The 26,152-nt window shown below is 44.5% G+C and overlaps 1 protein-coding gene across 3 annotated transcripts in view; it reads left to right on the top strand.

Moving 5' to 3' along the window:
• Nucleotides 1–25,974, top strand: part of LOC118372622 (piezo-type mechanosensitive ion channel component 2-like) — a 213,790-nt gene extending 187,816 nt beyond the window's left edge. For 2 of the 3 annotated variants that reach the window (XM_052483863.1, XM_052483861.1), the window contains 22 exons: nucleotides 1,909–2,009; nucleotides 3,437–3,566; nucleotides 5,475–5,531; nucleotides 5,778–5,944; nucleotides 6,311–6,498; nucleotides 10,216–10,395; nucleotides 13,025–13,573; nucleotides 14,084–14,342; nucleotides 18,372–18,554; nucleotides 18,776–19,034; nucleotides 19,180–19,348; nucleotides 19,586–19,733; nucleotides 19,930–20,144; nucleotides 20,327–20,485; nucleotides 21,178–21,325; nucleotides 21,597–21,785; nucleotides 22,012–22,104; nucleotides 22,383–22,552; nucleotides 23,120–23,236; nucleotides 23,672–23,751; nucleotides 24,103–24,313; nucleotides 24,602–25,974. In XM_052483863.1, coding sequence (XP_052339823.1) covers nucleotides 1,909–2,009; nucleotides 3,437–3,566; nucleotides 5,475–5,531; nucleotides 5,778–5,944; nucleotides 6,311–6,498; nucleotides 10,216–10,395; nucleotides 13,025–13,573; nucleotides 14,084–14,342; nucleotides 18,372–18,554; nucleotides 18,776–19,034; nucleotides 19,180–19,348; nucleotides 19,586–19,733; nucleotides 19,930–20,144; nucleotides 20,327–20,485; nucleotides 21,178–21,325; nucleotides 21,597–21,785; nucleotides 22,012–22,104; nucleotides 22,383–22,552; nucleotides 23,120–23,236; nucleotides 23,672–23,751; nucleotides 24,103–24,313; nucleotides 24,602–24,857 — 4,028 coding nt within the window. In that variant the 3' untranslated portion in view covers nucleotides 24,858–25,974. The remainder of the gene's footprint in view (nucleotides 1–1,908; nucleotides 2,010–3,436; nucleotides 3,567–5,474; nucleotides 5,532–5,777; nucleotides 5,945–6,310; nucleotides 6,499–10,215; nucleotides 10,396–13,024; nucleotides 13,574–14,083; nucleotides 14,343–18,371; nucleotides 18,555–18,775; nucleotides 19,035–19,179; nucleotides 19,349–19,585; nucleotides 19,734–19,929; nucleotides 20,145–20,326; nucleotides 20,486–21,177; nucleotides 21,326–21,596; nucleotides 21,786–22,011; nucleotides 22,105–22,382; nucleotides 22,553–23,119; nucleotides 23,237–23,671; nucleotides 23,752–24,102; nucleotides 24,314–24,601) is intronic. The other variant, XM_052483862.1, reaches the window with a different exon arrangement.
• Nucleotides 25,975–26,152: the final 178 nt, after the last annotated feature.

Here is a 26,152-nt window from a genome sequence, read left to right as displayed (position 1 = left end):
CACTGGGGATGCTAAACACCCTTCGGGCCACTCTTACCAGGCTGAGTTGTTTATATATACAGTATATATATTTATATATATATATACTGTATATAGATAGATAGATAGATAGATAGATAGATAGATAGATAGATAGATAGATAGATAGATAGATAGATAGATAGATAGATAGATAGATAGATAGATCAAAAGGGAAAGTTCGATGAAAGTGGGAATATGCCAGGCCTATTGAGCCGAAATCAATTATGGCCTATTGTATAGAAAATAGAACAAAAATTAAGGAAACTTTTAAGAAATTATTTGTTTTGTTTATAAATACTTTGCTACAATGACCCACGAGCTACCCACCTCATTCATTTCTGTTACCATGTGCACGTAGTAAGTACACCACCATGCTTTAAGGATATGTGTCTTTTCAGATTCCACAATGATTCTTTAGTTGTGGACACAACATCACCACACTCCCTCTCATGCGCTTGGGCCTCATCTTTGTAAATCACCTTGATTTTTCACCTGTGTGTTTGATCAGTTTCTTTCTGAAAATATTTAGTGAACTCCATGACAGTAGCTAAAGCAAGGGGCTATAACAGCACACAAATAGACTACAAATGCATGCTGGGCCAGGCATGCCCTGAGCTCGTGAAGTGAGTGCTACTCGAGCGAAATTGGAGCGGGCTAAAAGGCCAACGCTCCAGCCTTTGGGAATCTCGCTCCGCCCTCCAGTCAAATTGGGAACGCTCCACTGTACACTCCGCTCCAGCTCCGCTCCACTGTACACTCCGCTCCACTGTACACTCCGCTCCACTGTACACTCCGCTCCACTGTACACTCCGCTCCACTGTACACTCCGCTCCAGCTCCGCTCCACTGTACACTCCGCTCCACTGTACACTCCGCTCCACTGTACACTCCGCTCCAGCTCCGCTCCACTGTACACTCCGCTCCACTGTACACTCCGCTCCACTGTACACTCCGCTCCACTGTACACTCCGCTCCACTGTACACTCCGCTCCAGCTCCGCTCCACTGTACACTCCGCTCCACTGTACACTCCGCTCCACTGTACACTCCGCTCCACTGTACACTCCGCTCCAGCTCCGCTCCACTGTACACTCCGCTCCACTGTACACTCCGCTCCAGCTCCGCTCCACTGTACACTCCGCTCCAGCTCCGCTCCACTGTACACTCCGCTCCACTGTACACTCCGCTCCACTGTACACTCCGCTCCACTGTACACTCCGCTCCAGCTCCGCTCCACTGTACACTCCGCTCCACTGTACACTCCGCTCCACTGTACACTCCGCTCCATCTCCGCTCCACTGTACACTCCGCTCCACTGTACACTCCGCTCCACTGTACACTCCGTTCCACTGTACACTCCGCTCCAGCTCCGCTCCACTGTACACTCCGCTCCACTGTACACTCCGCTCCACTGTACACTCCGCTCCACTGTACACTCCGCTCCATCTCCGCTCCACTGTACACTCCGCTCCACTGTACACTCCGCTCCACTGTACACTCCGTTCCACTGTACACTCCGCTCCAGCTCCGCTCCACTGTACACTCCGTTCCACTGTACACTCCGCTCCAGCTCCGCTCCACTGTACACTCCGATCCACTGTACACTCCGCTCCACTGTACACTCCGCTCCACTGTACACTCCGCTCCAGCTCCGCTCCACTGTACACTCCGCTCCACTGTACACTCCGCTCCAGCTCGGCTCCACTGTACACTCCGCTCCACTGTAGACTCCGCTCCACTGTACACTCCGCTCCAGCTCCGCTCCAGCTCCGCTCCTCTGTACACTCTGCTCCAACTTCGCTCCACTCACTTACTCTGGTACAGTGTAATACACAAGTGGACTAGTATAAGTGTGTAACCTTTAACCTTGTCTTTCACTCCCCTCTCAGTGGTGAGAAGTGGTAACTATTACCTGTTTGAGACGGACAGTGAAGAAGAGGAAGAGGAGGATAAAAATGAGGAAGAGCAGCCCAAGAAGTCTGCATTTCAGGTTCGAACGTAGGAAATAATCCTTTTACCACTGTCCTGCATTGTCAGAATAGTGATTTTTGTCCAGTAACAACAGTTGGATAGTCTTTTTATGTGCATTTTTTCTTTCTTTCTTGATTATTTAAACGGGACTGCTTGCTTCTATTTCTATTCGAACCGCTTTCTAATGTGTGATTGATCATGTCACAAACAGGTAACAAGTCTAATTACCAAATGTTGTTTGTTCTCTCCGTACTTAACAGTTTTCTCTCCTTTTAACCAAGTACCAACTGCTAACATTCTTTTGTCGTGAGTTGTGTTTGTTTCGGCCTTTATTTGTGACAAATGTTACGGTCTTCTAACTCTCACCCCTGCTTTGTCCCCCTCTGCCTTGCTGGCTTTAACAAAGTCTATCATTAAGCTGCCCAAAGCTGGTCTGCAGTATATAATGAGGACAGCCAAGGTACTCTCACAACTAGGTCTCTATCTTGTATTTCCCTTTTTGTATGCTGTGAGTATCCTTGACCACTCCAGTCCAAGCTACTTTCTAACGACATTAAATGCATTTTCCCCTCTCACTCCAATACATGACCACGATGTCAGTAAAGTTCTGTTCAAATACCACAGCCGCGCCTCCATTCCACAAGATGATGCCGAGTCATGACAAAATGGCGGCCGCTGATGATGCATGCAGTTGAAATTCAGTGAACTGTGTTGCTCTTCTGTTTCTGGCGTAGATCTCCTCCCTGTGTGTGCTTTGGGAGAGAGATGTGCACGTGTGGTGGTGGGTGGCTTTTCTTCCAGGGTAATTCTCTGTGGAGTTAAGACTGTGTCTTAAACAGGGTTGGGATCAATACTATTTCAGTTGGGTCAATTTCAGGAAGTAAACTGAAATGTACTGAACTGAAATGGAATCAACCCTAACCCATCATTTAGGCCATCATTGTAAATAAGAAATTGTTCTTCACTGACTAGCCTAGTTAAGTAAAGGTTACATTTAAAAAGTCAAATGTAAACCCCTGTTCTCAAACTAGGAATGGTGGGTTGTGTTCATCTTTAGGGGCACTTCAATCGTAACTGCCATTTTTGGTCCCAGCTACATAAACAAATTCCCTTACATTCATCATCTGCATTGTGTACTTTGTCAATGGTTTTAGCGTTTTCCTGGTTGGTTGACTAGGGTATATTCTCTTTGGCTGCCTAATTCGGACACATTTCCTACACTCATTTCAACTCAACTGAGTGTGTGAGCAAAATTTGAGCCACGTTGCTTGACTTTTGATAAAGCACACCAATGGCAAGTCTGTCAACATGAACCAGACTCGCTAAAAATCAAATCTCTTAAAGGACGGGTAAGTGTCCCAATTAAGCAGCCAAACAGTCCCTCTTGGCCATATGGTGTTTGATCAGTAGTCCACCAGTGTGGTTGTTAACATCCACTCCCCACAGTTTGTTTACCACGCCTGGATGACCAATTCCAAGACAGCCATGAAGGAGCGCAGCAAGGAGAAACGTCGCTTCTGGAAGAAATACACTGAAGGGAGCAGCAGCAAGTCAAGGACAGAGGACCTGGAGGAAGGTATGATGCGCAGCAGGAAGACCCAAGTTGTCATTGAAAGCAGATGAAAATAATAGGTTTTTAGTCTCCTCCATTTCTGGTGTAACCAGACTGAACACTGTAAATGTGAATGGTGAGTGCAGCATTCAGTTTGACTAAACCAGGCTAATCCCACCCATCGTAGGAGATTTAATATGCTAGCAGTTCCTCTGGGAAACCTGCCCCCACCTCCCAATGTTTTATTTTTATGAATTATTATTATTTTTGTACTTTTTTTACTCCTTTCCAATTGGTAGTTACAGTCTTGTGCCATCGCTGCAACTCCCGTACGGACTTGGGAGAGGCGACGGTCGAGAGCCATGCGTCCTCCGAAACACGAACCTGCCAAGCCGCAATGCTCCTTTAACACACTGCTCACTTAATCTGGAAGCCAGCCGCACTAATGTGTCAGAGAAAACGCTGTACAACTGGTGACCGAAGTTAGTGTGCATGCGCCCGGCCCGCCACAAGGAGTCGCTAGAGCGCGATGGGACAAGGACCGGCCAAACCCGCCCCTAACCCGGACGACGCTAGGCCAATTGTGCACCGCCTCATGGGTCACCTGGTCGTGGCTGGCTGCGACACAGCCTGGGTTCGAAGCCGGGTCTGTAGTGACGCCTCAAGCACTGCGGTGCAGTGCCTTAGAACGCTACGCAACTCGGGAGGCCTCTCACCTCCCAATGTTTACCCTTGTCTCGCCGCAATCCGTCCATGCTGCACTTGTTGTATTACAGTATGTTTCACCCTCTCAGGTTTTCTCGTTATAGGCCCTAGACTAGCTATGAATGGGTATGTTGTGCCCTTTTTCTGTTCAAGAGCGCCTACTTAACGATTTGCCGCATTCCCAATGGGAGACATGATGTGTCCAGTCCACAGTCCCGCCAAGTCCCCCCTCCTTCCCTCTCTACTCCCCCTCCTTCCCTCCCTCCTCCCCACAGCCCAGCTCCAACTCCAGGCAGGGCCAAGGCATTCCTGGGTCTGAAAGGTAGGACGCCATGTTTGATTAGACATGGTCAATTCATCCCATATGAAGGCTGGATTGACTGTGGACATGGCTGGAATACAGTACGGTCTCTCAGTTCAGCCAAATAGTTTTACATGAGGTCTGCGAGAAGACCACACTGTCTTACATGCTGACCAGACCGCTCGCGCGCATGGGTCCACGTGCAGCACCGAGAGCATGTTGATTATGTCCCCTCACACCAGACGTGATCAGGACACCACGAGTTAGGAATATCAAAATTAAATCTGAACCAACTATATTAATTTGGGGACAGGTCGATAAGCAAACATTTATGACAATTTAGCTAGCTAGCTTGCTGTTGCTAGCAAATTTGTCCTGTGATATAAAAATTGGGTTGTTATTTTACCTGAAATGCACAAGGTCCTCTACTGCAACAATTAATCCACAGATAAAAGGTCAACCGAGTTGGTTTCTAGGAATCTCTCCTCCTTCAGGTTTATTCTTCTTCTTTGGACTTTATATGGCGGTTGGCAACCAACTTTAAGGTGCATTACCACCACCAACTGGACTGGAGTGTGAACCTCAGTTCATCTTTCAATCACCCATGTGGGTATATGCTCCTAAAAACTAATGAGGAGATGGCACGTGGGTATATGCTCCTAAAAACCAATGAGGAGATGGGAGAGGCCGGGACTTGCAGCACGTCAAGCGTCACACAAAAGTCTGGCTATGCAGACACTCATTGACATGCGCGAGCAGTGTGGGTGCAATGATTGAATAACATGTGTGTCAATTTATTTTGGGATGTCATTGTTTGGAAGGGTACTTTTGCGTTACAGTTTTATATCTTCACAGCAAGGGATATCATTTTATAATTGTGTATGATTCCATTGACTCATTCCATATTCAATATCTTTTCTATCCAGCAGTTCATGTTCCTATGGAAGAGGAGAACCAGGAGGAGATGAAAACAGATGGATCAGGTCGGTGCAGTTCAAACCAGGGTTGGGGTCAATTCTATTTCATTTAAAGTCCATTTCAGGACATGGAATTGGAAATGTAATTTTTGTTTACATCTTAGGTTGGGTGCCTCGACCCCTGATTCAAATCTCAACCCAACTCACAATGTCCTCTGCATCAAGGAAGTTACACTCATAAGTCTCAATGAATAAAGACTGATGTGGACTTGGCTGTTAAAAGACGTGTGTTGTCTTCCTCCCTGTTCCCAGACAACATGCTGAAGCGAGTCTTCAACATAGTCAAGTTCTCCTGGGTGTTGTTCCTGGCCATGTTGGACAGTTTCACAGCCTGGATCAACTCCATGTGTCAGGAACACCTGGACATCTCCACCGTGCTACGCATCGAGCGCTGTATGCTCACGCACGAGGTTAACAAGGTAATGTCACGGCCACTGGGATTTAGACTATTTTGAGTGTTTAAAAAATATATTTTGTGACGCTTATCGTATTACAAGGTGTACTACCTGATATTCCAGGTGAATCGTCCAATGACGGATGAGAAACCAGCTTTGTGAAAGTTACCAGTGAACAAGTATATCTGCCTAGCAACGAAACCATTTAATTGCATAATTATTTACCATGCCGTACTGTAGTAAAACCATAGCATTGGTAACTATTTCTAGCAATATCATAGTAATATCATTGGAATGGCATATTCCAAATGTTATTACAGCCTATTTAATAATATGAAGTGGGACGAGGACCACCAATTCTAACAGGCACTCTTGGTTGTAACATTCCAGGGGAACAAGCCTTCCCGGGAGAGCATACACGTGTACTACCGCAAGCAAATGTGCAAGGCTGCGTCCATTGAGTCGGGCCTGGAGAGAACCGAGGAGGAGACGTGCCAGGACTGCATCCCCCACAAGGCTGAGAGCTGTGCCTGTCTGGAGAGCCAAGAATCTGTGACGTCTCATGATAGCCTGTCCAGGTAAGAGAATGGAAGAAAATATATGTTTTGTTACAGTTATCACTTTTTCTTATACTTATATTGATACTCAAAAGAAGTGATGAGATTGAAGAGGAAAGAGGAAATCATGTTTCATTTAAAAAGAATGATAATTCATAATATCCTGGTGATAGATAAGGGGAGTCACGCATGACTGTAAGTCGCTTTGGGTAAAATCGTCTGCTAAATGGAATTTAGTATTATTATTATTAGTAGTAGTAGTAGTAGTATTATTATTATTATTAGTAGTAGTAGTAGTAGTATTATTATTATTAGTAGTAGTAGTATTATTAGTATTATTATTATAGAAGGCAAGGCTCTTTAGCTGCTACTTGATACTCCAAGGATATAGTAGTAAACACATGCTACTTTAGTACCTTGCAGTTATAATACTCAAAACATCAAAGGAAACTAAATAAAATAATCCAAAATGACTCAATCAAGTGCTAGATATTGGCTGTTTTTAGAAAGATGTCATTCTGTGCAGATGACAGTAACGTTCTTTCAGGGATCAGATTGGAACGTTGCGTGTAAAATAATGATTGATTTGCGTTCCATCTGTGTGTAATAAAACCCAAGCCTGGTGAATTGAGCCAAGTATTGCTCAGCACGGCTACCATTTACCCGATAAACACTTACGTTACATAACCATTTGACAGTACAATTACTCAATATTCAGCAGCTATGTTTTAGAGTTTGACATGACTTAGCTTTCTGTATTTCTATGCTTCTTGTTGTTCCACACGGTTGTCTGTTTTAGTGTTATTTTGTTATTTATTTGAGACTGAGGAGTGCCAGCCTGGCAGCATGAAACGGCACTGTTCTGTTCTATTCTGCTCTATTCTGTTCTGCTCTATTCTGGTCTGTTCTGCTCTGTTCTATTCTGTTCTGTTCTGTTCTATTCTGTTCTGTTCTGCTCTGTTCTATTCTGGTCTGTTCTATTATGTTCTGTTCTGCTCTGTTCTATTCTGTTCTGTTCTGTTCTATTCTGTTCTGTTCTGCTCTGTTCTATTCTGGTCTGTTCTATTATGTTCTGTTCTGCTCTGTTCTATTCTGTTCTGCTCTGTTCTGCTCTGTTCTGTTCTGCTCTATTCTGCTCTGTTCTGCTCTGTTCTGCTCTATTCTGTTCTGTTCTGCTCTGTTCTGTTCTGCTCTGTCTGCTCTATTCTGTTCTGTTCTGCTCTGTTCTGCTCTATTCTGTTCTGTTCTATTCTGTTCTGTTCTGCTCTGTTCTGCTCTATTCTGTTCTGTTCTGCTCTGTTCTGTTCTGCTCTGTCTGCTCTATTCTGCTCTGTTCTGCTCTGCTCTATTCTGTTCTACTCTGTTCTGTTCTGCTCTATTCTGGTCTGCTCTGTTCTATTCTGTTCTGCTCTGTTCTGCTCTATTCTGTTCTGTTCTGCTCTATTCTGTTCTGTTCTGTTCTACTCTATTCTGGTCTGCTCTGTTCTATTCTGTTCTGCTCTATTCTGGTCTGCTCTGTTCTATTCTGTTCTGCTCTATTCTGTTCTGTTCTATTCTGCTCTGTTCTGTTCTGCTCTATTCTGTTCTGTTCTGTTCTACTCTATTCTGGTCTGCTCTGTTCTATTCTGTTCTGCTCTATTCTGTTCTGTTCTATTCTGCTCTGTTCTGTTCTGCTCTATTCTGTTCTGTTCTGTTCTGTTCTGTTCTGCTCTGTTCTGTTCTGTTCTGCTCTATTCTGTTCTGCTCTGTTCTGTTCTGCTCTATTCTGTTCTATTCTGCTCTGTTCTGTTCTGTTCTGCTCTATTCTGGTCTGCTCTGTTCTGTTCTGCTCTATTCTGTTCTGTTCTGCTCTGTTCTGTTCTGTTCTATTCTGTTCTGTTCTGTTCTGCTCTATTCTGTTCTGTTCTGCTCTGTTCTGTTCTGTTCTATTCTGCTCTGTTCTGTCCTGCTCTATTCTGTTCTGTTCTGTTCTGTTCTGCTCTATTCTGGTCTGCTCTGTTCTGTTCTGCTCTATTCTGTTCTGTTCTGCTCTGTTCTATTCTGCTCTATTCTGTTCTGTTCTATTCTGCTCTGTTCTGTTCTACTCGATTCTGTTCCGTTCTGTTCTGTTCTATTCTGTTCTACCATGTTCTGCTCTGTTCTGCCCTGTTCTGCTCTGTTCTATTCTGTTCTGCTCTGTTATGCCCTGTTCTGTTTTGCCCTGCCCTGTTCTGCTCTGTTCTGCCCTGCTCTGCTCTGCTCTGTTCTGCCCTGTTCTATTATGTTCTGCCCTGTTCTGCTCTGTTATGCCCTGTTCTGCTCTGTTATGCCCTGTTTTGTTTTGCCCTGCTCTGTTCTGCCCTGTTCTGCCCTGCTCTGTTCTGCCCTGTTCTGCCCTGCTCCGCTCTGTTCTATTCTGTTCTGCCCTGTTCTGTTCTGTTCTGTTATGCCCTGTTCTACCCTGTTCTGCCCTGTTCTGCTCTGTTATGCCCTGTTCTGCCCTGTTCTGCTCTGTTCTGCTCTGTTCTGCCCTGTTCTGCTCTGTTATGCCCTGTTCTGCTCTGTTATGCCCTGTTCTGCCCTGTTCTGCCCTGTTATGCCCTCTTCTGCCCTGTTCTGCTCTGTTATGCCGTGTTCTGCTCTGTTATGCCCTGTTCTGCTCTGTTCTGCCCTGTTCTGCCCTGTTATGCCCTGTTATGCTCTGTTCTGCTCTGTTATGCTCTGTTATGCCCTGTTCTGCCCTGTTATGCCCTCTTCTGCCCTGTTCTGCTCTGTTATGCCGTGTTCTGCTCTGTTCTGCCCTGTTCTACTCTGTTCTACTCTGTTCTGCTCTGTTCCGCCCTGTTCTGCTCTGTTCTGCTCTGTTCTGCCCTGTTCTGTTCTGGGAGCACTATTACCCACAGGCATTCTATCCTCTGCCTCGACTTTGGCCTGGCGCAGACACACACACACACACACACACACACACACACACACACACACACACACACACACACACACACACACACACTTGTCAGCTAAACTTGTGAGGACACACAATTCAGTACCATTCAAAATCTTATTTTCCCTAGCGTTAACCCTAACACTAATCCGTACTCTTACCCTTACCATAACCCTAACCTTAACCCAAAAACCTAGCCTTAACCCTAAACCTAACCCTAGCTACTAACCCTAACACTAAAACTAACCCTAGCTCCTAACCCTTAACATAATTCTAAACCTAAAACTAATTCTAACCTTAACCCTAAACCCCCTAGAAATAGCATTTGACCTCATGGGGACGAACAAAAGGTACCCAGTTGGTCAAATGTTTGTTTGTTTACTATTGTGTACTTGTTTACTTGTTTACTCTTGGTCCCCACAAGAATAGTTTAACACGCCCACACCCACAAGAATGCAGACATCCATATGTGCGCAGACACACACACCACAGAAGATAATGCACAGTCCATAGTCTGTGTAGAACACGGCATCAAGCTTCATCTGTCTGTGTAGAACACGGCATCAAGCTTCATCTGTCTGTGTAGAACACGGCATCAAACTTCATCTGTCTGTGTAGAACACGGCATCAAGCTTCATCTGTCTGTGTAGAACACGGCATCAAGCTTCATCTGTCTGTGTAGAACACGGCATCAAGCTTCATCTGTCTGTGTAGAACACGGCATCAAGCTTCATCTGTCTGTGTAGAACACGGCATCAAGCTTCATCTGTCTGTGTAGAACACGGCATCAAACTTCATCTGTCTGTGTATTTCTCCAGTGCGTACACAGAGAGCACACTGCTCTACTCCTGTCGCTCCACTCTGGACCACACTGACATGGATCCTGACAACGTACAGGTGCCCAAGACCAGCGAGCGTGCCCGTCCTAAACTCTGCAAGATGGAGGGGCTGGACCTAAAGTCCACCTCTTCAGCTGACAGCAGAGGCAGCCAGGCCAGGTAGGCAACGACAAACAGACTTCTCTCCTCTCATCCCTCACTCTCTTCCCTCCCTTCAAGCCTTACTCTACTCTTCTCCCCCTCAACCCTTAGTCTCTACTCTTCCCTTCCTTTATCCTTCACTCTCCCCTTCTCTCCCTTCATCCTTCACTCTCTACTCTCCCCTTCTCTCCCTTCATCCTTCACTCTCTACTCTACTCTTCTCTCCCTTCATCCTTTACTCTCTACTCTTCTCTCCCTTCATCCTTTACTCTCTACTCTTCTCTCCCTTCATCCTTCACTCTCCCCTTCTCTCCCTTCATCCTTCACTCTCTACTCTACTCTTCTCTCCCTTCATCCTTTACTCTCTACTCTTCTCTCCCTTCATCCTTTACTCTCTACTCTTCTCTCCCTTCATCCTTCACTCTCTCCTTTTCTCCCTTCATCCTTCACTCTCTCCTTCTCTTAGGTTCTCAAGTCAAATTCTTGTCATCAAATCCACTTCCTGGCTACAGGACTATAATGGCCTTTTCTCATAGCGCTGTTCAAACATGTCACGCGCGACTGTAGTGTTGTGTAAACTGTAAAGGGCGTTATTGTCTGCTTTCAGAGCAGGTGTAAGATTATATTGAGGATCAGGAGACGATAAAAGAGGAGTAGACAGGGGCGGGGTGAGTGTGTAATACAGTGGGCAGTTACAATGGCAACACCCTGATATGGTGCTGATGGACGGCCTTTGTATCCAGTGTATGAGTCTGTTACCACCCTCTCTCCCCCTCCCCCCTCTCTCTCTCTATCTCTCTATCTATCTTTCTCTCTATCTCTCTATCTCTCTCTCAATTTAATTTATTTCAATTTAAGGGCTTTATTGGCATGGAAAATATATGTTAACATTGCAAAAGCAAGTGAGGTAGATAATAAACAAAAGTGAAATAAACAATAAAAAGTAACAGTAAACATTACACTCACAGAAGTTCCAAAATAATAAAGACATTACAAATGTCATATTATGTATATATACAGTGTTGTAACAAAGTGTAAATGGTTAAAGTACAAAAGGGAAAATAAATACAAATAAATATGGGTTGTATTTACAATGGTGTTTGTTCTTCACTGGTTGCCCTTTTCTTGTGGCAACAGGACACACATATTGCTGCTGTGATGGCACACTGTGGTATTTCACCCAGTAGATATGGGAGTTTATCAAATTGTGTTTGTTTTTGAGTTCTTTGTGGATCTGTGTAATCTGAGGGAAATATGTGTCTCTAATATGGTCAGGAGGTTAGGAAGTGCAGCTCAGTTTCCACCTCATTTTGTGGGCAGTGTGCACATAGCCTGTCTTCTCTTGAGAGCCAGGTCTGACTACGGTGGCCTTTCTCAATAGCAAGGCTATGCTCACTGAGTCTGTACATAGTCAAAGCTTTCCTTAAGTTTGGGTCAGTCACAGTGGTCAGGTATTCTGCCACTGTGTACTCTCTGTTTAGGGCCAAATAGCATTCTAGTTTGCTCAGGTTTTTGTTAATTCTTTCCAATGTGTCAAGTAATTATATTTTTGTTTTCTCATGATTTGGTGAATTGTGTTGCTGACAGGACTGATGGTAGCGCTCACCTTGTCTTCTCCAGACAAGGTTTTTTCTGGATTCCCCAAACAATCGGAAAGGGGATTCATCAGAGAAAATGACTTGACCCCAGTCCTCAGCAGTCCAATCCCTGTACCTTTTGCAGAATATCAGTCTGTCCCTGATGTTTTTCCTGGAGAGGAGTGGCTTCTTTGCTGCCCTTCTTGACACCAGGCCATCCTCCAAAAGTCTTTGCCTCACTGTGCGTACAGATGCAAACACACCTGCCTGCTGCCATTCCTGAGCAAGCTCTGCCCCGATCCCGCAGCTGAATCAACTTTAGGAGATGGTCCTGGTGCTTGCTGGACTTTCTTGGGCGCCCTGAAGCCTTCTTCACAACAATTGAACCGCTCTCCTTGAAGTTCTTGATGATCCGATAAATGGTTGATTTAGGTGCAATCTTACTGGCAGTAATATCCTTGCCTGTGAAGCCCTTTTTTGATCAAAACAATTATGACGGCACGTGTTTCCCTGCAGGAAACCATGGTTAACAGAGGAAGAACAAGGATTCCAAGCACCACCCTCCTTTTTAAGCTTCCAGTCAGTTATTCGATCTCAATCAGCATGACAGAGTGATCTCCAGCCATGTCCTCATCAACACTCACACCTGTGGTAACGAGAGAATCACTGACATGATGTCAGCTGGTCCTTTTGTGGCAGGGCTGAAATGCAGTGGAAATGTTTTTTGGGGGGGATTCAGTTAATTTGTATGGCAAAAAGGGACATCGCAATGAATTGCAATTCATCTGATCACTCTTCATAACATTCTGGAGTATATGCAAATTACCATCATACAAACTGAGGCAGCAGACTTTGTGAAAATTAATATTTGTGTCATTCTCAAAACTTTTGGCCACGACTGTAGACACCCTTGTGGATTTGGCCATTTCAGCAGTCAGTAGGTACACAGTATGTGGATTATTGACTAGTAATACTGAAATGAAGAGTCATGAACAGATGAGTTCCAGAACATCAACACTCCTTTCTCTTGCTTCTCTCTTGCTTCTCTCTTGCTTCTCTCTCCCCACTAGTGAGCACAACCAGTGTACAGCCCTCTGTTCCCGCCAGGGGACCACCGACACCATCGAGGAGACAGGAGAGGAGCCAGACCAGGACCCCCAAGACCCCCACTCCTCCTGCACTGAGACCCCATCCACCTCCACCTCCATGGGGCTGTACATGGAACATGAGGGGGTTCTTCTCTCCAGGTCCAGGGGTTTGGACTGGGACAGTAGGGACAGCGTCCCGGAAGTCAAACAGACAGGGTTGGAGAGAGGACTGTGCTACGCCCACCACAGTGACCTCCAGCTCTACCAGGCAGACCTCCCCAGTACAGACACAGACATCCCCCCCTCATACAGCAGAGCTACAGGCCTGGACAGGGAGGGGGCCTCGTACAGCAGAGCTACAGGCTTGGTCAGGGAGGAGGCTGAACGGGCCTCATCCATTAGGGCCCATCATAAGAAGAGGTTGGTTGTGGTGACACCTGACGAGAAGTCTGATTTTCTGTCGGGCGTCACGAGTGGCACGTTTCCCTCGCTCACCCACGAGCTGACAGCCAGCGATCTGCTACGCAATAGGTATTGTATTTTATCGCAGCTTGTCTTGCATTTCCAGTTAAAATACTCATCTCTCAGCTATTAGAAAGCCCGACATCGAGATCCAGTCAAGGCTAAAGATTAGTTTGTTTGATAATTCTAAAGGATTTAGAATTTTTAGACCCTATCTCTCTCTCTCTCTCTCTCTTCCTCTCTCTCTCTCCCGGTCTCTCCCTCTCTCCACGTCTCCCTCTCTCTTTCCCTCTCTCTCTCTTCCTCTCTCTCTCTGTCTTTCTCCCCCTCTTTCTTTCTCTCTCTCCATCTTCCTCTCTCTATCGCTCTCTCCCCTCTATCTCTCTCTCTCTCTCTCTCTCTCCCCCCTCTCCCCCACTTTCTCTCTCCCCTCCTCTTTCTCTCTCCCCTCTCTCTCTCTCTCACCCCCCCCCCCCCCGCTTTCTCTCTCCCCTTCTCTTTCTCTCTCTCCCCCTCTTTCTCTCTCTCCCCCTCTTTCTCTCTCTCCCCCTCTTTCTCTCTCTCCCCTCTCTCGATCAGGATGTTCTACGACGAGGAGTTGGAGGATTCAGAGCGTTTCTACGGCAATCAGCCGGCCCTGCTCCAGCTGCTCTATGCTCTGTACAACATGCTGGTGGCCCACTCAGAGATGGTGTGTTTCCTGGTCATCATCCTCAACCACATGATCTCAGCATCCGTGGCCACGCTCGTCCTTCCCATCTTCATCTTCCTCTGGGCCATGCTGTCTGTCCCCAGGCCCAGCAAACGTTTCTGGATGACCGCCATCGTCTACACAGAGGTATTACATTAAGAATAATTAATACTGGATATTTACAGTTGAAGTAGGATGTTTACATACACTTAGGTTGGAGTCATTAAAACTCGTTTTTCAACCACTCCACAAATGTCTTGTTAACAAACTATATTTTTGACAAGTCGGTTAGGACATCTACTTTGTGCATGACACAAGTAATTTTTCCAACAATTATTTACAGACATATTATTTCACTTATAATTCACTGTATCACAATTCCAGTGGGTCAGAAGTTTCCATACACTAAATTGACTGTGCCTTTAAACAGCTTGGAAAATTCCAGAAAATGGTGTCATGGCTTTTGAAGCTTCTGAGAGGCTAATTGACATCATTTGAGTCAATTGGAGGTGTACTTGTGGATGTATTTCAAGGCCTACCTTCAAACTCAGTGCCACTGCTTGACATCATGGGGAAATCAAAAGAAATCAGCCAAGACAGAAAAAATGGTAGACCTCCACAAGTCTGGTTCATCCTTGGGAGCAATTTCCAAATGTGTACAAACAATAGTACACAAGTATAAACACCATGGGAACACACAGCCATCATACCGCTCAGGAAGGGGATGCGTTCTGTCTCCTAGAGATGAACATACTTTGGTGCGAAAAGTGCAAATCAATCCCAGAACAACAGCAAAGGACCTTGTGAAGATGCTGGGGGAAACAGGTAAAAAACTATCTATATCCACAGTAAAACAAGTCCTATATCAACATAACCTGAAAAGTCGCTCAGCAAGGAAGAAGCCACTGCTCCAAAGCCGCCATAAAAAAGCCAGACTACGGTTTGAAACTGCACATGTGACCAAAGATTGTACTTTTTGGAGAAATGTCCTCTGGTCTGATGAAACAAAAATAGAACTGTTTGGCCATAATGACCACCGTTATGTTTGGAGGAAAAAGGGGGATGCTTGCAAGCCGAAGAACACCATCCCAGCCGTGTCGCACGGGGGTGGCAGCATCATGTTGTGGGGGTGCTTTGCTGCAGGAGGGACTTGTGCACTTCACAAAATAGATAGCATCATGAGAAGGAAAATTACGTAGATATATTGAAGCAACATCTCAAGACATCAGTCAGGAAGTTAAATGGGTCTTCCAATTGGACAATGACCCCAAGCATACTTCCAAAGTTGTGGCAAAATGGCTTAAGGACAACAAAGTCAAGGTATTGGAGTGGCCATCAGAAAGCCCTGACCTCAATCCTATAGAAAATTTGTGGGCAGAACTGAAAAAGTGTGTGCGAGCAAGAAGGCTGCAAACCTGACTCAATTACACCAGCTCTGTCAGGAGGAATGGGCCAAAATTCACCCAACTTATTGTGGGAAGCTTGTGGAAGGCTACCCGAAACGTTTGACCCAAGTTCAACAATTGAAAGGCAATACTACCAAATACTAATTGAGTGTATGTAAACTTCTGACCCACTGGGTATGTGATGAAAGAAATGAAAGCTGAAATAAATCATTCTCTCTGCTATTATTCTGACATATGACATTCTTAAAATAAACTGGTGATCCTAACTGACCTAAAACAGGGAATTTTTAATGGGATTAAATGTCAGGAATTGTGAAAACTGAGTTTAAATGTATTTGACTAAGGTTTTATGTAAACTTCCGACTTCAACTGTATTTTATAAAGTGGTTTTCATACAGAATATCAGTCACTTTAAAAATAAGCACTAAAGATACATTCAGGAAGTGTGCCATTCTTGGGAGATGTGCAGTTCAGTACAGGAGTAACTTGAGAGGTGGCAGCGATGGTGCAGCCAGGGAGGGAGAAACATCCGTCAGACATCATCAGGCAACACCAGTTCACAGCTACTCCTCCCACCTGAGAGATCACCAGTCCTCGGCAGTAGTCAGTAACAGCGTCCTACGAGGCGAGCCTCTGTCGTCCTCTCACACTACAGTCCACATCCTTCCGGAAATACTGGCAGGTGGAATACAAAGCCGGTGCTGTGTTTATCAGGTGTTGATGCATCATTCAAATTAGATTAGCCAGCCAACTAGTTGTAACTAAACAAACCAAGTTAGACATTAGTCAGGCTCTTATCAATGTAAATCTGCCTTTGCAGTTTTAAAGTGATAGTTCACCCAAATTATTAAGGTGAACCATCCCGTTATGATGTCCATTTCATCGTTTTCATTCATGTATTTTAAATCAAATCACATTTTATTCGTCACATGCGCCGAATACAGAAACACCTGACCATGAAATGCTTACTTACAAGCCCTTAACCAACAATGCAGTTCAAGAAATAAGAAAATATTTACTAAATAAACTAAAGTAAATAAAACATTTTTTAAAGTAACACAATAAAATAACAATACAGGTTAGTCGAGGTCATTTGTACATGGAGGTAGGGGTGAAGTGACTATGCATAATAATAAACAGAGAGTAGCAGCAGTGTAAAAACGAAGGGGTGGGAGGGGGGGTCAATGTAAATAGTCCAGGTGGCCATTTATTGTTCAGCAGTCTTATAGCTTGGGGGTAGAAGCTGTTATGGAGCCTTTTGGTCCTAGACTTGGCGCTCCGGTACCGCTTGCCATGCGGTAGCAGAGAGAACAGTCAATGACTTGGATGACTGGAGTCTTTGACCATGTTTTGGGCCTTCCTCTGACACCGCCTATTAAATACGTCCTGGATGGCAGGAAGCTTGGTTCCAGTGATGTACTGGGCCGTACGTACTACCCTCTGTTGCGCCTTACAGTCAGAGCAGTTTCCATACCAGGCAGGGATGTCAGGATGCTCTTGATGGTGCAGCTGTAGAACTTTTTGAGGATCTGGGGACCCATGCCAAATATTTTCAGTCTCCTGAGGGGGAAAAGGTGTTGGCATGCACTCTTCCTGACTGTCTTGATGTGTTTGGACCATGATAGTGTGTTGGTGATGTGGACACAAGGAACTTGAAACTCTCGACCCGCTCCACTACAGCCATGTCGATGTGAATGGGGGTGTGTTCGGCCCTCCTTTTCCTGTAGTCAACAATCCTCTCTTTTGTCTTGTTCACGTTGAGGGAGAGGTTGTTGTCTTGGCACCACATGCCCAGGTCTCTGACCTCCTCCCTAAAGGCTGTTGCATCATTGTCGGTGATCAGGCCTACCACTGTTGTGTCATCAGCAAACTTAATGATAGTGTTGGAGTCGTGCTTGGCCACGCAGTCGTGTGTGAACAGGGAGTACAGGAGGGGACTAAGCACACAACTCTGAGGGGCCCCAGTGTTGAGGAACAGCGTGGCAGATGTGTTGTTGCCTACCCTTACCGCCTGGGGGCGAACAGGATCCAGTTGCAGAGGGGGGTGTTTAGTCCCAGGGTCGTTAGCTTAGTAATGAGCATTGTGGGCACTCTGGTGTTGAACACTGGGTTGTAGTCAATGAACAGCATTCTCACATAGGTATTCCTTTTGTCTAGGTAGGAAAGGGCATTGTGGATTGTGATTGCCTCATCTGTGGATCTGTTGGGGCGGATTGCGAATTGGAGTGAGTCTAGGGTTTCCGGGATAATGGTGTTGATGTGAGTCATGACCAGCCTTTCAAAGCACTTCATGGCTACCGACGTGAGTGCTATGGGTCGGTAGTCATTTAGGCAGGTTACCTTCACTTTCTTGGGCACAGGGACTATGGTGGTCTGCTTGAAACGTAGGTATTACAGACTCAGTCAGGGAGAGGTTGAAAATGTCAGTGAAGACACTTGCCAGTTGGTCCGCGCATGCTTTGAGTACACGTCCTGGTAATCCATCTGGCCCTTTTGTAGTTCGTAATAGTTTGCAAGACCTGCCACATCCGACGAGCGTCAGAGCCAGTGTAGTGGGATTCAATCTTAGTCCTGTATTGACGCTTTGCCCTTTTTTCTTTATCCAGCTATGAAAAATAAAGTTGTTGTTTAAACATGTTCAGTGTGGAAATAATACTCTGTTACTGCACTGTACTCAATAATGAATTGTGTTGATAGACAATGTTGCTATTTCTTGATTTTATCACTCAGGCAGCTGCTAAATGTTTTCCCCTTCTCTCTGTACCACCAGGTCACCATTGTGATCAAGTACTTCTTCCAGTTTGGTTTCTTCCCCTTCAACCAGAACATTGAGCTGGACAAGTCCAAACCTTTCCATCCTCCCAACATCATCGGTGTGGAGAAGAGGGAGGGATATGTGCACTATGACCTGGTTCAGCTGCTAGCTCTGTTCTTCCACCGATCTATTCTCAAGGTGCCCACTAAGTCTTACTGGGTGTGATGCCTATTAACTACAATACATGGTTATTCCTTTAAAGGGATAGTTAACTTTTTCAACAAAAAAAAGTTTTTAAAAAAAAGTGGACTACACCTTTAACTATGTTGTTATTTCTGACTTGTTGCCTGTATTGATACATAGTTACATTTAGCACACTGAATGGCTTAACCATCCTATTATTTGGTCTTGACCTCCAGTGTCACGGGCTGTGGGATGAGGACAACCCCAGGGGAGGAGGGAGGGAAACCCCCAAGCAGCCCCACCACGAGAGGGAGAAGAGGACCAGCTCCAGGCCAGTGGAGAAGCAGGCTGCGGAGGGCAGCAGCTCCCTGCTGGAGTCGGTCCGCAACCGCATCCCCCGACATTTCCACTCCATGTCCACCTCCACCCCGCTGCGCCGCAAGAGCTCCAGCTCCGCCTCCCACCTTTCCCAGCGCACCGCCCACTCCAAAGGAGGTGAGGTCACAAGTCTGTAGAGTAACTCCCTTATTGGGCTTAGATATGTTTGGGGGAAATATCTAGACTTTTAATTATGAACCAACACAATATCATCTGTGAGCCCTATGTCTTCCAAACCTCATCAAACCTGCTGACTCCACAGATAGTGTGAGCTCACGGCCTGGCCTGCGGAGAAGGCACAGCTTGCGGAGAGGAGACAGCCTGCGGAGAGGGGACAGTGTGCTGAGTGTCCAGCACAGGAGCAAGAAGGAGATGATCCTGGAGAAACTCAGAGAGCAGCTCATCAAAGCCAAGAGCTTCACTGTCAAAAAGTAGGTGTACTGACTTGAAGGTGCCTTATTACTGTTATTAGGCTACTATTCAGTCGCTATCCAGGATAATAAATTGTTTAATGGTGGCTATAATGTAAATCTCTAAGCCTGATTTGATTTTGATGCATACACATTACAAGGTTCATAAAAATGACATTAACCGTTCATAAAGGTATCTAGTTTATCTTGTTTACCTTGTTTACTGTCACAGATCATTGTTTCTTTGCATGTCTGTAGAACTCTGGAGATCTACATTCCCATCTGTCAGTTCTTCTACAACCTGATCCACCCAGAGTACAGTGCAGTGACAGACGTCTATGTGCTGATGTTCCTGGCCGACACAGTGGACTTCATCATCATCGTCTTCGGCTTCTGGGCATTTGGGGTAAGTTTGATATATGATATGTTAGTGCTAAAATTCTGGTTTAAACTGTCATTGTCTTTGTGATTGAAACCCAGTGTAATGAATTTCAATTGTCCCTAAAGGAACAAGAACACTTTTGAACTTGAAACTTCCAAATAAATACCATACCATTTCCATAACATTTCATAACATAACAGTACTTCCTGTACCCCAACAGAAACACTCTGCGGCAGCTGACATCACTTCCTCCCTGTCGGAAGACCAGGTTCCCGAAGCCTTCCTGGTGATGGTGCTGATCCAGTTTGGCACCATGATCATCGACCGAGCCCTCTACCTCCGCAAGACCGTCATGGGAAAAGTCATCTTCCAGGTCATCCTGGTGTTCGGCATCCACTTCTGGATGTTCTTCATCCTGCCTGGAGTCACAGAGAGGTATGAATGTGGAGAAATAACATGTATTTATTGAGTAATTTTAATAATTTAGTCACAACCAGATCCTTCTTTCTTTTAAATACATATTTTAAATACTTACTAAATAGTTGCATCATTAGTAAGTAACGTAATGTTTTACTTTTGAAAATACACGCTAACATTATTTCCATATCAATCACCAGACGGTTCAGTCAGAACACAGTGGCCCAGCTGTGGTACTTCGTCAAGTGCATCTACTTTGGCCTGTCGGCCTATCAGATCCGCTGTGGCTACCCCACCCGCGTCCTGGGCAACTTCCTCACCAAGAGTTACAACTACCTCAATCTTTTCCTCTTCCAAGGGTGAGTGCTATTCAGGCCACTTGTGACCACAATCACCAATGTTAAGAAGGTCCACATCTTTGCCATTGATCGCTTCTACAGGTATAATAGCAAAGCCCATAGAGGGCTTCAACATCTAGTGGCAAGTGTGTCCTCTCTACATCTCTATGGCTCTGCGACGTGCGGTCTAACCAGAACTGGTGGTTCGAGAGGTATAGATGTTTGGCTTACAGTATATATGACTAATTAAGCAGCCCGTATGATAGTGCAGCACTTGTAGACTAGTACAGGAAAGCATCGCCACAGATGAAAGGAGAAACTAGTGATCAAACCTGAGATAGTAGCCTGTCTATGGTAGTAGCCTGTCTATGGTAGTAGCCTGTCTATGGTAGAGCCTGTTTAGCTTGCCTCGCTCCCTCCGACAGTTAAACGGTGAGATTTAGAATTATTTTTCATTAAAGTAATGCAAAGTAATGTAACTAGTGATATAACGTGTTACTTTCTATTCAAAGTAATATTTCTAAAGTAACTTTTTGTTAAATGTAACAAGTTATAAATAATGTTTTACTTTTCCAAGTATCTAATCCCAACACTGCTCATCAGTGACGGCACATGCAACCAATGGTGCCTGGTTCATTACTATTGCCATAACGTTGCCCTATTGTTGCCCTAACGTTGCCCTAACATTGCTCTAACGTTGTCCTGGTTCCCAGGTTCCGCCTGGTCCCGTTCCTGACGGAGCTGCGAGCGGTGATGGACTGGGTGTGGACGGACACCACCCTCAGCCTGTCCAACTGGATCTGTGTAGAGGACATCTACGCCCATATCTTTGTCCTCAAGTGCTGGAGGATGTCAGAGAAGGTGAGGGACCATGGGCCTGCTGTGTTAGTTCTCCTCGAGGACCTCCCTATCCATATCTGAATGATGCTTAGAGTGGAAGTAGATAGTATGTTATCAAAGAGGCTGTGTAGAAATTAGATACAGCAGGTTTATGCAGGACAATCCTCACACTGGGCACCAATTACGTAGGTTCGCCCAAAAGTTTTAAAACATTGATAGAAACTGTAACTAAAGTCTATTGTTTATTTCCCCAAACTATTTTTTATATTCCTTTATGTGTTTTGTTTACCAGAGGTACCCCCAGCCTCGCGGTCAGAAGAAGAAGAAGGTGGTGAAGTATGGGATGGGAGGTTTGATCGTCATGCTTCTTATCTGCATTGTTTGGTTCCCGCTGCTCTTCATGTCACTGGTCAAGTCAGTGGCCGGGGTGGTCAACAAACCTCTGGACGTGTCGGTCACCATTACCCTGGGAGGCTTTCAGGTAGCGCCACTCATGTTGACCGCAGTCATATATAGAGAGACAGTTCGGCTGCCATTTTTCACACTGGCCGCAATGTTAGCATATGTTGGTAGAAACATCAGTCCAAACTCTATCTATAGCTCTAGGATTGAAGGTGTGTAGATGTTTTTATTTTTTTTACGGACTTTTGTCAGATGTCACATTTATATATATTTTAATATTATAACGTTGGTATCTCTTCCTTCAGCCCATTTTCACTATGAGTGCCCAGCAAAATCAACTGAAGGACATTAGCAAAGCAGATTTTGCAGACTTCATGAATTCATACAACTACATTCCGGTAAGAAACGCACCCATTTTACAGCTTGCTTTCTAAATCATAATTTTAGGCCATACAATACAACAAATATTTCAGATGTTTCTCAGGATTTCCAAATATCTTGTGATGATATAGATTTGACTACTATTATATTCTGGTTTGAATATATTACTGTGTATTGAATTAATGTGTATTACTATAACAAAGACCTGTCTTGTCCCACTCACACGGGACTTTGTGCATCTTAGTGTTGTACAGTATGTTTGAGTAGTAATATTTCAATGCTTCTATCATTGCAGTCAGCGATGCAGTTCCTGGAGGCCTACACGTCAGCGGACGTGGCTGTGGCGGAGCTGGAGGGCAGTTCCAACTCCCTGTGGACCATCAGCCCCCCCAGCAGGAAGAACCTGATGAACGTTCTCAGCAAGGAGGAATACTTCCCTGTCACCATGTCCTGGACCATCCAGAGGTAAGAGTGACACGGCAACAGACTGAAACAGGGAAGGACAACCTGGAACTGCCCAATAAGATACGTTAATTTTCGTTTTCCGTTGCACGCTGCACGCTGCACGCTGCACTCAACCAGGACATAGAGAATCAAACCAATACTCGACTGCACACATGGAAACACATTCACTTGCAATCTGAGAGAGAACCAAACTCACACACTTATTACAAACTCAAAAGTGTCTTGCACAACTCAACATTCAACATTTCGTACAGAGAGGGTGGGAGACAAGGATGGAGGGAGTAATTTTTGTTTCTTGCTTCCATTTTTGAATGGTTAAATTAGTTCCGCTCTAGGATGTCTGTGTCGTTAGAGATTTGTGTGAACTTGATAAAATGACATAGTTGTGTAGATACACATAGGTTACATAGTACTTTAGAGCCGTAAAATATCTGTTGAGATATCTGTCCATTTGCAATGTTTGTGAGACGGAAAATAACACATTTACGAGTTCACAAAGTAATGTGTGATGTACCATTTGTGACCACAGTGTACTGTGTGCAATTGCGATTTTTCTCTCTTCAACAGGAATCTCAGTCTTGGAGCCAAAGCTGAAGTTGCGACAGATAAACATATAACATACCTTGATATGACAACGCGACAAGAGTTAATAGATCTGCTGAATGGGACCAGAAACCAGGCTGTGTAAGTAGACTTCACTAAGGAAAACGGACTACAACTTTTGAGGCTTAATTAAACCTTCATAAACCCTTTATAAGGCCTTTATAAATGCTTCATAAATCATTCATTATTAAATGACAAAAAGGATCCAGCAAATGCATTTGGTGTGTCATCATAGTGGTCTCTGATTGGTGGTCATCATTTGGTGTGTCATCATAGTGGTCTCTGACTTGTGTTCAGACTCACTTCGGTGGAACAAATTTAAACTTGCGCCTTTTTTCAATGCTAAATTTAATGTCATTGAGAAATAAAAAATATAATATTTTTGCTAGTAACATAACTGATTACAGGTACATTTTTTGTTGTTGTAATCAGATTAAATGTAATTAGTTACGACCCAACCATGTCCATGCACTATGGACATTTTTTTTAGATCTCTTTCTCCACTCTCTTCTCCAGGGTGATAGAACAAGTCTTCCCATGCTTCCTCAGAGCTCCCAGTGACTCCAATGCCAAACCTATAGAACAACTCTATAAAGGTAATTCCTCTATAAAGGTGATTTGGGGCGGCAAAAGGTTGCTAGATCGATTCCCAGAGCTGACAAGGTAAAGATCTGTTGTTCTGCCCCTGAACAAGGCAGTTAACCCACTGTTCCTAGGCTGTCATTGAAACTAAGAATTTGCTTAGTTAAATAAAGGTTCAATTTTTAAAAAATGTACAAATCCTTGAATAGACTTCAAATAGAATGAATATATGTTCATAGACAGATTTACATTGTATGTGAAATTAACACTTCTACATTTCTTATTTTGACACTGTTTCAAACTGAAGCATCCCCCTCTTATTATTGACTGCTGATGTAGCATTAATGATATTATCTCCCTTTCAGACAATAGCTACAAGAACATCCTGCTAGCCCTGGAGAGAACCCACAACAGCAGTGGAGAGATCCAGGAGTGGTGGATTGTAGACCAGCCGTCGGCGGGACAGATCCAGATGAGGGGTGCGGCAGTTGGGAAGAAGAGAGAGGCGGGCCTCCAGCTGTACGTGTTTAGTGACAAAGTCAGCCCGCCCAGTCTGGGCTTCCTGGCAGGATATGGGTGAGTGGAGGGATATCTGACAGTGTGACTTGGGTTGTTTTCAGTCAGAGACACCTTAGTAAAACATTAAGCAGCGAAAAATGAAAATGAGCATTTCTTATTGTTTAAGGTCAGGTAGTACCACCTTGTTTCAAGATATTGTTTTGTGCCTACTGGACACAACCCTGGTCTTGCTTTCTAAAAGGGATCCTGCATGTATAGTGGTTTATTACTTGTTATAGGCACGTATGAGCCTTTATAATGTATAATTACAAGGCTTATATAATGTGTTACGTCGCTCACCAACAGGATCATGGGTCTCTACGCCTCGGTGGTGCTCGTCATCGGAAAGTTTGTGCGCGAGTTCTTCAGCGGCATCTCGCACTCCATCATGTTCGAGGAGCTGCCCGCCGTGGACCGCATCTTGAAGCTGTGTACCGACATCTTCCTGGTCAGAGAGACGGGCGAGCTGGAACTGGAGGAAGACCTGTATGCCAAGCTCATCTTCCTATACCGATCACCAGAGACTATGATCAAGTGGACCAGGGACCAGAAAACAAAGTGAGAGAGCCACCTAGTAGGCGACAGAGACATGAAGTCTCAGAATGATAGATTTTTTTTTTTTTAAAAGCACAATCCAGCAGGAAGTTCCAAGCTAGCTTGTTGCGCTCCCTGTCTTTTGGTGTGACTGTGATAAGAACCATCTCCCTATCGAGCCTACAGTGAAACAATATGACTGCAGAAGTAGTTGCTTGTTTGTACTCTTTAAGTGCATCTCTAAAGATTTGCAGCCATCAGTCAGTCAGTGTGTTAGAGATGACACAGACGTCTGGCCTTTTTCCTATTGGGAAACATGAACCATGGGTTGTGCAATATACTGTCCAGATAGTTGGCTGTGAACTTGAACAGACATGTTATCTTGAGCTACACGGAAGAGAAGGGGGCAGCGACAGAGACACTAGCCACTTGTATTGTCCAAGATATTTTCCCTTACAGTAGCCTACTGGATGTGCTTTGACTTTTCCGGCAAGACAACAGCGAGAGGTTGGGACATGGAAAACAAGTTAAGATACTTTGTTGCCGTTATTGTGATGTTTCTGAAGAGTAATCAGTGGAGCTGTCGTTCTCAGGAAATGTATATCATCTCACCAGAGCGGGAATACTTTTTTTTTTTTTTTTTTTTACCTGTAGGACACCTAGGAGAAACTAAAAAGGGAAAAACAGTGATGTGATGAACACTGAGTATTTCTATCATATCATGGAGTATGTTCATGTTCACTGAGTATTTCTATCATATCATGGAGTATGTTCATGTTCACTGAGTATTTCTATCATATCATGGAGTATGTTCATGTTCACTGAGTATTTCTATCATATCATGGAGTATGTTCATGTTCACTGAGTATTTCTATCATATCATGGAGTATGTTCATATTCACTGAGTATTTCTATCATATCATGGAGTATGTCCATGTTCACTGAGTATTTCTATCATATCATGGAGTATGTTCATGTTCACTGAGTATTTCTATCATATCATGGAGTATGTCCATGTTCATTGAGTATTTCTATCATATCATGGAGTATGTTCATGTTCATTGAGTATTTCTATCATATCATGGAGTATGTTCATGTTCACTGAGTATTTCTATCATATCATGGAGTATGTTCATGTTCACTGAGTATTTCTATCATATCATGGAGTACGTCCATGTTCATGGAACCCCTATGAAGACCTGTGATTTTAGAATAGGAGGGCGTCAATTCAGCCATTCTTTTTTAAGCGTGTAACCTGTATTGCTTGAAACCCCCCCCCCCCTTTTTTTGTTACATTGTTAGTGTCAAGTTCACATGGTCAAC

This window comes from Oncorhynchus keta, chromosome 28 (genome assembly GCF_023373465.1).
Source record: "Oncorhynchus keta strain PuntledgeMale-10-30-2019 chromosome 28, Oket_V2, whole genome shotgun sequence".
Taxonomy (NCBI): Eukaryota; Metazoa; Chordata; class Actinopteri; order Salmoniformes; family Salmonidae; genus Oncorhynchus; species Oncorhynchus keta.
This window is presented reverse-complemented; position numbering and strand designations above follow the sequence as displayed.